The sequence below is a fragment of the Anser anser genome (assembly GCF_964211835.1).
Source record: "Anser anser genome assembly, chromosome: 17".
In the NCBI taxonomy this organism is placed as follows: Eukaryota; Metazoa; Chordata; class Aves; order Anseriformes; family Anatidae; genus Anser; species Anser anser.
This window is the reverse complement of record NC_139738.1, coordinates 8495960-8509373: the sequence shown is the minus strand read 5'-3', so window position 1 is coordinate 8509373 and position 13414 is coordinate 8495960. Positions and strand designations below refer to the sequence as shown.

The 13414-nt window shown below is 49.8% G+C and overlaps 1 protein-coding gene across 15 annotated transcripts in view; it reads right to left on the bottom strand.

The window, feature by feature from the left end:
- Nucleotides 1-13061, bottom strand: part of CCDC30 (coiled-coil domain containing 30) — a 40409-nt gene extending 27348 nt beyond the window's left edge. For 4 of the 15 annotated variants that reach the window (XR_014573317.1, XM_083802870.1, XM_083802877.1 and 1 more), the window contains exons 1-6: nt 12983-13061; nt 12706-12873; nt 11991-12111; nt 6154-6344; nt 2030-2119; nt 951-1104 (exon numbers count right to left, since the gene is read on the bottom strand). Coding sequence is in view for 14 of the 15 variants with exons in the window: in XM_083802870.1 (XP_083658996.1) it covers nt 951-1104; nt 2030-2119; nt 6154-6344; nt 11991-12111; nt 12706-12873; nt 12983-13045 (787 nt within the window). In the remaining variant the exon portion in view is untranslated. Of the gene's footprint in view, nt 1-950; nt 1105-2029; nt 6123-6153; nt 12112-12705; nt 12874-12982 lie in introns of those variants that run through there. The other 11 variants (XM_083802882.1, XM_083802880.1, XM_083802879.1 and 8 more) reach the window with 11 other exon arrangements.
- Nucleotides 13062-13414: the final 353 nt, after the last annotated feature.

Sequence of the window (13414 nt, the reverse complement as noted above, 5' to 3'; positions counted from 1 at the left end):
ACTACATCTGAGTGTGATGCACAAACTGCGAGGTCAGCATTGTGATCTGCCATCGCCCTGCCCAGGTGGGTACCAGTCTCCTTAAGAGAGCAGCTGCTGCAAAGGTGATGGGGCAGCACCGCACCTTGCTGCTCTCAGCTGAAATTCTGTATCACGGATTTTGGGACAATTTGAGTAACAGAAAAAGCATCTAGAAACCAGTGTTTTGCTGGGGGAGCCTCCTGTAGGAGGCAGCAGCGAGGGACCTGGCTTTAGGGATCATTCCAGTAGGAGCTTTACCAAACAGTTTCACTTCTTTCCAAAAAACAGTTAATTTTTTTCAGTCAGTATTTAAATGTAATTAAAAAAAGGAATACTTCAGGGCTGGACAATAACAGATGTTTCAATAAGGAGGTTAAATACTTGCAAGGAGGTTAAACAAGTATTGGCAGGTGTAAAAATCCAACCAGTCACTTCAAGACCACTGACAAGCCTTGGTTATGAGCTCTTGCTAATGACCCCTAAATGAGGTAGCATTCCAAAAATAGCACCTGGAGAACCTGGAGATGGGTGGTTCAGACATGCTGACACTGTGTATGAGTTATTTAAGCTGTTTTGTTTCTGGAGCAAGTTGCCATTTCTTCTCAATCCCCTTCTGGGGTATGTATTTCTCCCTTTGTATGAGCCAGGGAGAGGAATTCAGTCAAGACACTGCTGCTACTCCTATCAAGGATCAGATTACCCCATGTTCTGGCTTTCCACACTCCGGATTCATCCTGATTGTGTTTCTGCATTCAGGTCTCCTAGGTAGTGAGGCAACCCTTGAAACAGATTTTTCCTCATTACAAGGACATGGGGCAGCCCTTCTCCAGTTCCCCTGGGTGAGAAGTGCAAGGCTCACACTGAACAGGGGTGGGCTAAACGCAGGCCAGTAATTACGAGTGGCACGCAGCCACACGAGAAGCACTTACGTATTTTGCTCTGCTCCTTTTTTTGTGTATCCAGCTCGTCTGTCAGCCTCCGGATCCCTTTGTGGGCCACCAGCAGCTTCTGCGTGGCCTCAGCCAGCTCTCGTTCAACTCTTACGCGTGATGCCTGTTCTCTCTCCAGCTCTTCCCTGTAGGACTGGAGCACACAATCTAATGCTCCAGTGGAAATGAGATAACCCTTCTGGTGACTGCAGATCCCCCCTCCACATCCCTCTGGGCCCACCAGAACAGGGGTGGTGACACAAACAGAAACCAGATGATCTTGCAGAGGCAGGAGACAGAGACGTAGAGGGTGACACCCTGCCACGGACAAGTGTCAAAGAGCAGACATCGAACAGCATGCCGTGGCTGCTTCCTACAAAGCTCTGTTTTTCCTTCCTTGAGACAAAGCTGTTAATTAAGGTGCATTTTCAAGCACATTTGAAGACAAGGACGAATGATTACAGACAGCACATAGTTCAGAAAAACATATATATGGGGGGTTTCCAAGCTGAGGGCTCCATCACACCCTGTGAGGGTCTGCTCCAAGAACAAGTCAGTTCTGCATGTTTGTTGTCCCATGGCTGTTGTGAGAGCTGATCCCAAGGCTGCTGTGAGAGCCAGCCCCAACCCAGCCCGGCAATGGTAACCTCCTCTTCCAGCCTACAAAATGCTCCTAGTCTGTGAACCAGAGACCTCACCCACTGACCTGGTGTTTGTGCCGAGAAGTAATTTCAGCTGATATAAAAAGGGCTGTTTCTCACAGCCATGACTTTGGTCTGCTCTGTCTCCAATATCTTTTCTTTGTGGCTAGAATGAAAGGCACATGAGTACTTACAGTACTCACAGCCCTAACCCAACCATCTCACCCTGGTGAGATGTTAGCCCTGGCTCTCAGCAGAAGTTAGTAACTCATGTGTAGCAGCAGGCTGATGAGATTGCACAGCCTGCAGTTCAGAGCACGCTCACAACCCATCAGCAAAAAATACCAAGTAACCTCACAGTGTGCTCAGGAACAGACCCACTGCTTGAAATCTCAGCTACATGCCACGTCATCAGCAAGCAACGTGCAAATGTACTACCTCATTTATCGTCTCTTCTGCATGCTGCATGGATTTGCACTGTTGCTGGAGTTCATCTTCCAATGTCTGATGAATGTGATCAAACTCATCCTTGCACAGAAAGAGATTTTAATAGATCAATACCACAAGAAAGCATGCTGCCATGGACACCAGGGTGTAGTATTCTCAGTTTTAACATACCTTCATTAACAAGGGGTTGTAATCATACCTTAAAGGACAAGTTTCAACCAGAGATATCCCACATCCCTGGGAAAATCCTCAGTTGTCTATTATACTTTGCTAGTACTCTACAGGCCCACTACATTTTTTTTTAAAGCCATGATCTCCTTGGCAACTTCCTTTTCGAGCACAGTGGCTCAGCTTTGCTCCAAGAAATGTACACTAGATTCACTCGATCAGTGTAATGGTGGGTTACTTCCTCATGCCCTACTCTTTTGAAGTGCTTACCAGCTTAACAGATTCCTCCTGCTCCTGTGGTCTGTGCACATGAATCAGCACCAAGGATTTGCTTCTGCTCAGGTTAGTTGTCATTAACATTTTTGCAGCTTGATGCTAGAGAGGTGTGTGCTTGTACATGCCAGGTTTCTCTGGCACTACTCAAAGTGTTTTCCCACGTACGTATCAGGATGACTACACAAAAATGCATGTTTGTACCCAGGCTTTCTGCATTACTGAGGGTGCATTAAAAAAAATCAGCTATGCTTAAGCAGTCTAGCAAAAATAAAAAAAAAAAAACATTAATTTCCGTAACAGACAAACTTATTTGGACTTTCGGTATAAGAGTGAACAAGCACATAACAGTTTGTTTGAGAATTAGAAAGGTTACACGTTCCAGTTAACAGAGTAACGAGAGCAATTAACCTTTTCACTTGAAACACTGCTGTGACTCTAATGATCCTGTAGAACAAATGTGTGATGCTACCCAGAAGAAAGGAGTGCTTAATCAACAGTTTCTAGCTCACAAGCATGAACACCAATGACATCATTTGGGGAGAAAAAACAGTCTGCTTTAGAAATTGTTTTCCTGAAAAGCAGGTCTCCAGAGTCTTTCACCTGGTTTTAAAAACACAGAAAGAAAGGTGTCCAGCCTAAGAACTGCAGAGAAGTTCTGTTTGATTCAGAATGAGGAGCATTAACCTTATAACGTATTTTGATCATGCAAGAATACACTTGCCTTTCCAAGCCTCATTCTTCTAAACAGCTGTATGAAAAGTGGATAAAAGTCAGGTATTTACAGGCCTGTCTTTACATAACAGGGGGGTCTAGCACTGTGTAACAGGAGGAATTCAAGAAAAGCCAACGTTGTTCTTCACACGTAGACTATATTATCTCTACGGACAAGACTTTGCCCTGGCTTTGTCCTTCACCCAGCACAGCTGCAACAATACACTCTCCAATTTTACCCAGTAGTCAACGCCAGCCTTGTTACAGAAACATATTGTGTGGTCGTTACGGAAGCATCAGAAAGAATGGTCTGAGAGGGGACACCTAGGAGAAGCTGCTGCTGCAGACACCGTATGTCACAACAGAAGTTTGGATGCATAACTGCTGTAGCTCTTTTCCAGGAAGCCTGCAGCCAGGTGTAGAGGGCATTCAGCCCCAGAGTGGATGGAGAAATAGGAAGGAATGAGAGCAGGAGAAAGCAGGACTTCCATCCCTACCCCCTATTTGCAGTCCTGCTCCTTGCCTGCTTGCTCTCCTGGCTCCAGGAATCTGCCTTCTTCACTGCTCGGTGGCCAGCTCCAACACAAGGATGGAAAGCCATTTATTTACTCAGGGAGAGAAACATGCAAGTGGAATGAATTCCTCTGAAGTGATCAACAGGAGGGACCTGAACTTACATCTTACATGGGTACGTGCTTTATCCGCAGGCTGTTAGACAGAAGTCCCCATCAGCTACGCGTTCAGAAGGATGAGCTCCATGCAGGAAGGTTTGGATTCAATACCGGACTTGGAGGCATCTGCATTCTTCATTTGACCTGGCCCTATTTCTCTTACTCAGCCGTGGCACTGAAGGAAGTGCAAACCTGATCACTCATCGTAAATGCTCCGTAGCAGATGTGGTTAACTGGCATTTCACTGCAAGGTTACAGCTCTGCTTCCTCTTAACTACAGTGAGGTTTCTATTACAATGCTTCACCAGAAAAATGGTCGGTTTGCAGCAAACATTTGTATCAAGTGACAGACATTCACAGGCAGATTATTCAGGATTCACAGAGAGACATTTTCTATCAAGGAGGGGGAGGCAACACGTCAGGGAAGTACCTCTCTCTCACTGTAAGCAAACCCGTTGATTCTGAGGAAGATACCTATATGCGAAGGTGTTATTGTACCACGAATGACACCCAACCCCGTAACAGTTAGGCAGACTGGGACTCTCCAGCCAGAAAGGGATGCTCTTGAGGTCAGTATAATCCCAAGTGGCACAGAAAAGGCAGACAAAAGGCAATTGTTCACTGCCTTGAATGCAAAAGCTGGAGAGCATTAAGCAAAGCCCAGAGATGGTAGGGTGAAACAGAGGAACGTGACAGCAACTGAACCTTGCTGCAGAATGTTGAGGATGTAAGAAAACTGCATGGGGTCGACAAGCAACCACATTCAAAGAAGAGAAAAATTAATCAAGGACTAATAAATACAAAGATAGCAGCTACAGTTCAGACACTGCACAGCACTGGAGGCAAGGGGGATATTTCTGATGTACTACCACTACATTTTTGCCCTTACGCAGTCCTCTGAGCTTCTGGTCAGATGGTGCAACGCAGCCCAAACCAAGCTGAGCTTCGCAGCAGGCCTGACGAGCCCCCCTCCTTAAGTGTGCTCACCCAAAAGAGGCCAAGAAGCTTTTCAACTCCAACCAGTTTATCAGAATGAAAAACTATAAACCCAACTTTTTAACTATAGAAAGGTCAAGGTAGTGACAGAAATGCAACAGTCTGCCCGCAGATCTTCCACCTGCTGGTGCCCTAGCAGGCAGCCCTTGCTTCCAGCAAACAGTTGGGTGTCACCAAGCCCTGCCATCTCCTCTGTCCCCAGTTCTGGCTGGCCGTGCTCTGCAGGGGCTGCAGCTCCCAGCCCTCCTGCATCTCCCTTGCAGCCCAGAGCTCACCCACTGTGTCCCCAGGCAGGAACAGCTCCCCCCACCCCAAAGGACAACCTGGTCTGGCCACTTCTCCTTCTGGCAGAAGGAGATTGGGAAGAGTAAGAGAAACTGAACATTCTGTATCACAAATGCTGCAGTTTAAACAGGCTCTTGAGCTAGCCCAGGGCAGCACTGTTTATGCTCCCGTACATCCGACAGCCATGACTGTCAAAATGAAGTTAGGGTTGAGGTGAGTATTGCACAAGGGCAGACTGAGCGTTGCACAGCAGGGCCAACAAGCACGGCAACGCAGGAGAGCTGCAAATGAGGAGCTACAACGGCCAGGAGCTCCTGGGCTCCAGTTCCCTTTAACAGTCATATTCAGGAGTAGGTGGAAGTCGGTGTCGAAGTTGCGGGGAGGGAGATTGCCCTAGTCGAGGTAGGTGGTCACAAACTGCCTCTCTGACACACCAGAGCTGCTGCTCCTCTACCATTTGTCCGTTTTGTCATCTTGACCTCAAAAGTAAGAGGCAAGATGTGGATGGTCTTCCCCTAGCCTGCCAAACGCCAAGTCATGTTGTCAAATTTATTTACTGAACAAAATCTGTAAGCAGAGGTTTACTTAACTTCCATCCTCTAGCTCAGCAGCTAAAAGACAAGGAAGGAGTTTTAACCTCACCTTAGAGTACAGGGAGGGTTTTTCTTAAATTAACGACTGTCAAGGGAACTCACTCACCTGTAATTCAATAATGGATCATCAGGAAATCTGGATCAGTAGGAAGCCATTATAGCCCAATGAAGATCTTCAGACCCAATTATATCACAAATTCTTCAACATTCTCTCAAAAATAATTCTATTCATTATCCCTATGCAAGACGTGGGAGCAAATCAAGCGTAAACATACAAGGGAGAAAACTAACACAGAAATAAACTTCATCACTAACAATCCACAGATAGGAGAAAAACTTTTAATTTAAAAATCTCAAAGATACCCTTTTCCCCAGCATGCTTTCAGACAGTCTGAGCAGCTAAAGCAGGGTGTACCTGAAGCTGTGCAGCACACAGCCTGTCTACGTAGCTGTGTGAATTCAACTTCTGATCTGTGATCTCCAGTTTCTCCAGCAGCATTGTTCTTTCTACCAGTAAATAAGCAATCTGTTCGCTGGCATTACTGTGAGCTATTTCGGACAAGCCTTCCTGTTCCAGCATCTCCTTGACCTCCTTCAGCTGGGCTTCTGCAAGACAAGGCTTTCTGTGAGCACAAGAAGAAATGAAGCCCAATTACCTGCAGATCTGCGCCCCAGGTTCTCTAAACACCACGACAGCCCCAGTTGCTCCTGGAACCCTCCAACAGCTCACAAAACTTCGAGTCTGTTCTCCTGCTTCCCAGCTCCCTTGCTCCCTCCTATCCCCCACTCTCTCCTACTGTGGTAGCCCTATTCCCACCGTTGTGACATTTCTGCTCGCACCCACTACCCTGCCTGTCAAGCAAGCGATAGGACCTGCTACATCTGAATTCTCCTGCCCTTAAGAGGGGTGAGTTGTTATGACCATTTACCTCCACCCAGCAGCTAAGCTTCACCAACCTTTTTGTCCTTGACTCTCTTACCCCTTAACACACTTCGGCGGAAGCTAAACAACAGATTAAAAAAGCATTGAGAGAAACCAAGCAGATGGGCAGGCAATCACATAAGCAGTTTCTTTAGGAAGAAGAGACACAAAATACCACATCACTCATACAAACAGAATTTTCCTAAGAGCTTTTTTCCCCATGCACGTTCCTCCAAAACCAGCTCTAATCCCACAGGCTAAGGACAACTTCTTGGTGACGCAGACCTGTTATTTGGAGGTCTCCTGTAAGATTAAAGGAGCAAAAATTCCTTTTAGAATTAAATTACCACTCGCTATTTATCCCAGAGTTACAGCTAGGAAGACTCTGTACTAGGAAAAACTTAAAGATTCGATGGCTTTTGAGGTAAACAGATCATAATGGTATTTGTTTACAACTAGGCACTGCTGTGTTTGGGGCCACAGTTGGCTCTACTGCCCAGGTTACAAGCACTATACAGTTGTGGTTACACTTCTCCAGGTACATTGTTCAGAAGAAACGTGCAGAAAAAAAAAAAAAAAAATGCAAGAGCTTTCCTATTTGGTTTGAACTCCATTTTACAGCATGCTCAAGATCATTTGTTTAAAAAAAAAAAAAAATTAAGCAAGAACCCCTCACTTTGGTTGGCAATTCATCCACCTAGAGAGCATGAGGATGCCTTCGTCTCCTTTGTGGCCATGGCAGCAACTCCTGCACCGGATCTATTAGCTTGTTAACCTAAGGAAGGGCTTTGAAAACCTCCCTGTGTAAACACTGCTCATTTCTCATCAGTCCTTTCTCCAGTAATTTAATTCATATTAAAAACTGCTCCCAATTTCTTGCCCCAAATAGATTATAAAGGCTTCCAAGTGCTGTAGGATGGGAATCGGGGAGTTGTGTAGTTTGTGCTGACGAGGGAGGCACAGTCACACTCCTTCACTGCTTAGGGAGCTAAACTTCAGAAGTTACACAGAACAAGTACTTCTCATACTCTTACACAGAATACATATACAGCTCTGGACAAGCCTGCTCTGCACTTTCACACACTGGATTTAACAGGGGACCCAGCGCAATCACACCCTAGGGCTCGAATCAATTGCTTGTTTCCACTCTGCACTTTGCAGCTGGCTCTGTCCAGCCCTATGGATGGAAAACACCCTGCGGTTTCCCATTCACCCTCCCTGTGGTTATGAATTACAGCTTGTTCAATGAAGAGGTCAAGCGCGGCTCTCTTGCAGCTTTCCTGTACGAAGGAGAACAAAATATTGCAGTTTGCAGTTTAAAAATAACTGACCCCTTGCTCCATATGCCTTTTGAAGAGCCCACAGCTCACACTAAACTGAGAAACCCACATGGCCTCCAAGCTGCCTCACAGATTCCTCCCATGGTTTTGCCAAATCCCACTGACGATCCAAACCGGGGTCCTTGCACCTTCCCCCAGTAGCTGCTTTGCTTGTGGACAGAAACAGGACAGCAGGCAAAAGGGACTGAACTCACACAGCTGCTCCTGTATGGACAATTTTGCTTGAAGGTACTTCCCTTGCACGCAGCCTGCAAAACGATACTACGCTATATAGATGTGGCAACAGGATCTAGACATTTTCCACGGGCTGAAGAGGAAAAAAAAAGATCTGTGAGGATGAGAGGAGACTGCAGCACACAGCACAAATTATCTTCCTGTAAAAGCCCTCTGGTTCCTTACAAGCATCTGACAAACCCCTTCTCTATCACATCGTATGTGACCTACCAAAGAGAGCAAACACCTTGTATGATCAATGTCAGACCAGCGCCCTGATGTGCTCCCACAAGCACGTACCTACTGCACCGCTGCTTCTCTGGAAGCGAGCTTCGTTTCTGCAAAGGTGTCTTACCTTTGTAAAGCAAGAGAGGAAGTTTCTCTCCCTGACGCACAGAAACGTGCGATTCACAGACATCACACCCACAACAGAAGCCGCGTCCTCTCGTCCACGCAGGGGAGGTTTAAGCAGTACAGCTGTTACAACAAACGAGCTCAGGCTACGACGATTCTTTTTGTTTCACTCCTTAAATCATGGCAAGGCCCCAGCAGCATCGTGTTTTACTTCTGTTACATCTGTTTTTCATAAAAGCTTTGATAATTCTGTGCACGAGTTTTCGATCTGCCCTCCAGAACACTGAAGCATATCAGATGAGAACCATCAGAAATGGATTATGAAGTGCCTCGAGGAAAGGAAAAATGTCACTCTGGGCAGAGGTACCAAATGAGGTAAAGCTCAGATCAATAGCTCAGCATAAAACCAGGCACAGCTGTTCTAGGCAGGAACTCTCTGGGCATGTTCCAGGCAAGAAATAAATATATAAGCATAAACTTGCTTTTTATCATCAGAAACAGCTTTTGGCAGATCAAATTGCTCACAGCAATCCTAGGACCAAGCACAGCTTCTGATCTGTTTGGGTGTTTTTTTGGAAGAGGGAGCGTGCTCGGCCCCCACAGCCCACCCAAGTGATGTCCCGCATTTACCCGAGTCTTTGCACCTCTTTTGAGGGCACTTTCCCGTCCTGGTCTCCAAAGCCGGCTCTCCCAGCTGCCACTGGCCTTCCCTGCACTCCAGATCAGGACAGATCCTGTCCGCTTGCACCTCACCACTCATGCTGATCCTCTGGCTGCACCACAGCCTTGAACCAGCCGCTGTCCTCAACTACCCTTTCCCATCTGAACTCACTTCAAGCCTCCCAAAAGCTCCCTGCCGTGACGTTACTCACATTTTTGTTTAACAGTCCCAGCAGGCTGGGGTCTTCCTTTTCACAAGACCCCTTCTCCTGCCCTGTTTTGTTAAAGCCTGATCTGCAGTATCATGTTGTCCCTCCTAAAGAGAAAACAAGACAAGAGGTGCAATAAGACCCAAGGACAACCGCCCCTCAGCCTGCTCTGCACCCCACAGGACACGGGAGGAACCTCTGGGCTGGTTTGCACAAACTCCAGGAGAAAGCAGAGGCCCATGGAACAAACGTGGTGATGCAGCACTGAGCTGTGCAGCCACGCAGCAGGCAGCAGAGGTGCATCAGAGACCCGGAGCAGGTAAAGGACTGAGCAAGCACGGCTGCTAAGGCACAAGCACATTCCTCAGCACGCTCAGCAGCTCTGTGCCAGAGACGGCCAGTGGTGGTTTTTTTTTTTTTTGTAAAGGAGGAAGGATAGGTGGGGAGGAAACAGAAGGGAAAGAGAAAAATGGCAGAAATAACAAATATTCACAGAGCAAGAAATGACCCATATGAACTCCAAGCAGCTGAGTCACATCCTGCCCAGAGCCAGGGACCTCTGAGCACTCTGGAGCAATCGCTGACGACAGACAACGTGAGCACCCACGTCTGCGTCAGTCAGTACCTTCAGAGGGAAAAGCCGACACACAGACACAAACGTGCAAGGACCCAGGACACAGCTTCAGAGGTACCTCAGATCTCTCCAACGTGAGGCTGCTGCCAGGCACCAGACCACAAAGCATGCCTACAGCCCTCAAGCTGCCCCCCCCAGCAGTCTCACATCACCCTCGAAGTAGCTGGAGGTGGGATAGGAAGATGATGAACTCCTGGAAGAAAGGGACTCCAGTCCTCCCTCCAGCCCCTCTCCCTGGATCTCTGGGGACATGCTGGCACATGCAGACACGGTAGTTCAGCCAGAATCCAAGCTGCTGCCTTGCACAGCCAATAATAGTGCCTCCTTGTCACCTATCGCACCCCTCCACGGCCAGCAGCTGCCTTGCCAAGCCAAAAGGCCAGTTCCGCAAGGAAGCTATCCATAAGCATCCCAAAACACCCCAAGGCTGGCATCCCTCACTGTGGAGAACGCCCTAGCGGAAGACAGGGCTTTAGTGACGTATCCATACCACTGACCAGATCACTAAGCCATCAGTATGTGTTGCAGGACTGCAGCTACTGCCATCAGTAAGGCAGTAACAGGCCTTGAAAACCAAAGTCTGGCAGCAACATCCCAAAATAAACTTCTCCAGAGAGCTGCGTGAAACCACCATACGGCACCAAAGCACCGTGGAACCACAGGCACTCCTCAGGAACTGCAGGCTGGTAATAACTTGGCCACAATTAGGAACCCACCAACATCGTGGGCACGGATCTCAGCTTCCATTTCAGTGTTAACCATTGCTCAACAGCCATGAGAATCCTTTAAAAATGGACAAAGTTGAAAAGAGCAGAGCCACCACGAGGAAACAAATGTAAACACAGCTTTGTAGACGTTTTCATCACTCGCCTGCCACCTCGTGGGCAAGATGAGGGAAGAATCAGTAATAAAATTCTCTACCGCTAGCGAAAGGTCACTGGGTCATTTCAAAGCCTTGCGCACCAGCACCCAACAGTAAAGTACGGCTCTTGGAGCCCTGAGGTGCCAGAGGACCAGATTTTCAGACAGTGCTTAAGCTCACCTATCTTTTAAACGTCACTTCACCAGACATGCTCCCTGAAATCTGCATGCTGGCCAGAGCCAAACGCTCAAAACTGCAATAAATTTCCCCGAACTCCTATATTCATGGCCCCAAATAAAGCGTGCATAACAAAGAGCCTGTTCAAGCTATGCTTCTCACCCCCAGTCTCACCACTGGCCCAGGATAATACATACCACAGAAGGAAGAGCTAATGGTAACAGCGTGCTGCTAGCAGCACCCAACGCACAAGAGAAGACTCGTGAGACTGAAGAAAAACAAGAACAAAACAACCCCAGGTTTGAGAGAGAAGCAAATCATTTGAAGTGAAATTATTTGTTCTAAACAGAACAACTACACGAAAATAAGCACAAACTACAAGTTTTGGATCACTGTTGCAAACATATCTGTGTCCTTCAAAGTTGTTTTTAAAAACTACAGGCCTTGTCTAAACCAAAGCCAATGAATGGCAAAGTTGCTTCATCGACTTCAGAAGGAGCACAACTCAACACCCAGCTACCGAACAACTTAGAGTAGGGAGATGACCAGCACAATCGATTCTGTTCTTCAAACAGCCTCTGGAAGATACTTCGTGTGACAATGCAGCTACATGAGGTGAGAAAGTGTGCAACTCACTGAATAAAGCCAGTAAAAGCAGACAAGAATGGCTAAGTCGATTACAAATCAATTCCAACGTTTCAGTTTCACCAAGGCTTCTGCCAACCTCCCAAAAAACAAGCCATGCGCGCTGGTCTCACAGAACTCATCGAGAAATGTTGTTCTTCCTGCAAAGAAGCTTTCAGCCAGCTCTGCCGGAAAACCTGTAGAGCACTACCTGGCAACGCATCCCCTTGGACTGTGCTTCCGAGGGAAAGGATTACCCTGCTGCAGCTGCAGCTGCATCAGCTCATCTCGGAGGTGCTCGTTTTCTTTTTCATACTCCGTGATGACGTTGTCCCGTTCCTCTGTCAGGTTACGGACATGGCCCACGTAGCTTTCCACCTAGGAATCAAGCAAACGTCCCTGCGCTTCAGCACGCTTACAAACAGCTCAGAAACTCACTTGGCACGAGTAACTCTTGAGCTCCCTTCTCCCCCCCGATTCACGGGATAAACTCAGCCGTCTGCAGAACACTGCACTTTGTGCCGTTTTAGAATCCGGGGACGTTTCGGTAGGGAGGCAGCCTTTCAACTAAACAAGCCCCGTTTCTCTCTCCTTTTTTTTTTTTAATAGGTCTTATCAGAAGAGACACGGAAAGGCTCAACACTGGGCAGCAAACCAGACCTGGCATGGCACCAGGAGCCCGAGCCGGCCTATAACGGGATTTACCGGCGAGCGCAGGGGACGCGCCCCGGCCACGGGGCACAGGCACCGGCCCCGCTCTCCGGGCGGCTTTTTGGCTCGGGGACCGGAGGCCAGCTGCCGGGAGCGCGGAGGCCCGAGGCCCGCCGCCGACAGCCGGGCCCTGCACTTGGCAACGGGGCCGAGGGGAAAGCGCCTCCCGGCCGCGACCTCGCCCCGTGACACGCCGCGGGCGCGGGAGGCGAGAGAGGCGCAGCGGTAACGGCGGCCCCTCCGCCGGGAGCCGGCCCTTACTTCTCGCAGCTCCTCGGCCCGCCGCCGCTCGAGGTCTCCGAGCCGGGCCTCGGCTCGCCGCAGCAGCCGCCAGGCCAGGCCCAGCTGCTCCTCCGCCGGGGCGGCGGGGTCGGCGCCCTCCGCCCGCAGCCAGCGGCGGACGAACTCCGCCGGCACCGGCGCCTCCGCCTGCGGGGGAACCGAGACGGGCCGTAAGCGGCGGGCGGGTCGGGGTGCCGCGGCCCGGGCGCTGCCGAGCAGCCCCCGAGCGGTTCCCGGGGACGCCCCCGGCACCCACCGGAGCGGCCGCGGCCGCCTCCATGCGGCGCGGGCCCCGCCCCGCCGGGACGGCGGGCGCCATGGCAACGGGGGGAGGGGGCGCCGAGCGCGCCGCCGATTGGCTGGGGGAGCCGTCACTCAGGGCGGCGAGCGAGAGGCCCGCCCCCCGAGGAGGGCCCCCGAGGCGGCCCCGCGGGGTCCTGTCAGAACGGCCCGGCCGGGCCCGGCGGCGGGGTGGGCCCTGGTCGCTCGGGGTGAAAGCCGGCTCCCGCGGCGCGGCAGGCAGCGGGCGCGTGAAACAGGCCCCGGGCGTCCCGCGGCGCGAGGCCGGGGGAACCAGAGGCCGGGAAGAGCGGCACCACCCCGGGGGTGTGCGACCGAACCGAGCCCGGAGCCCTCAGGGAGCAGGAGCCCTGCGGCGGCCGGGTGCGCGCGGTGGCAGCGAACCCGC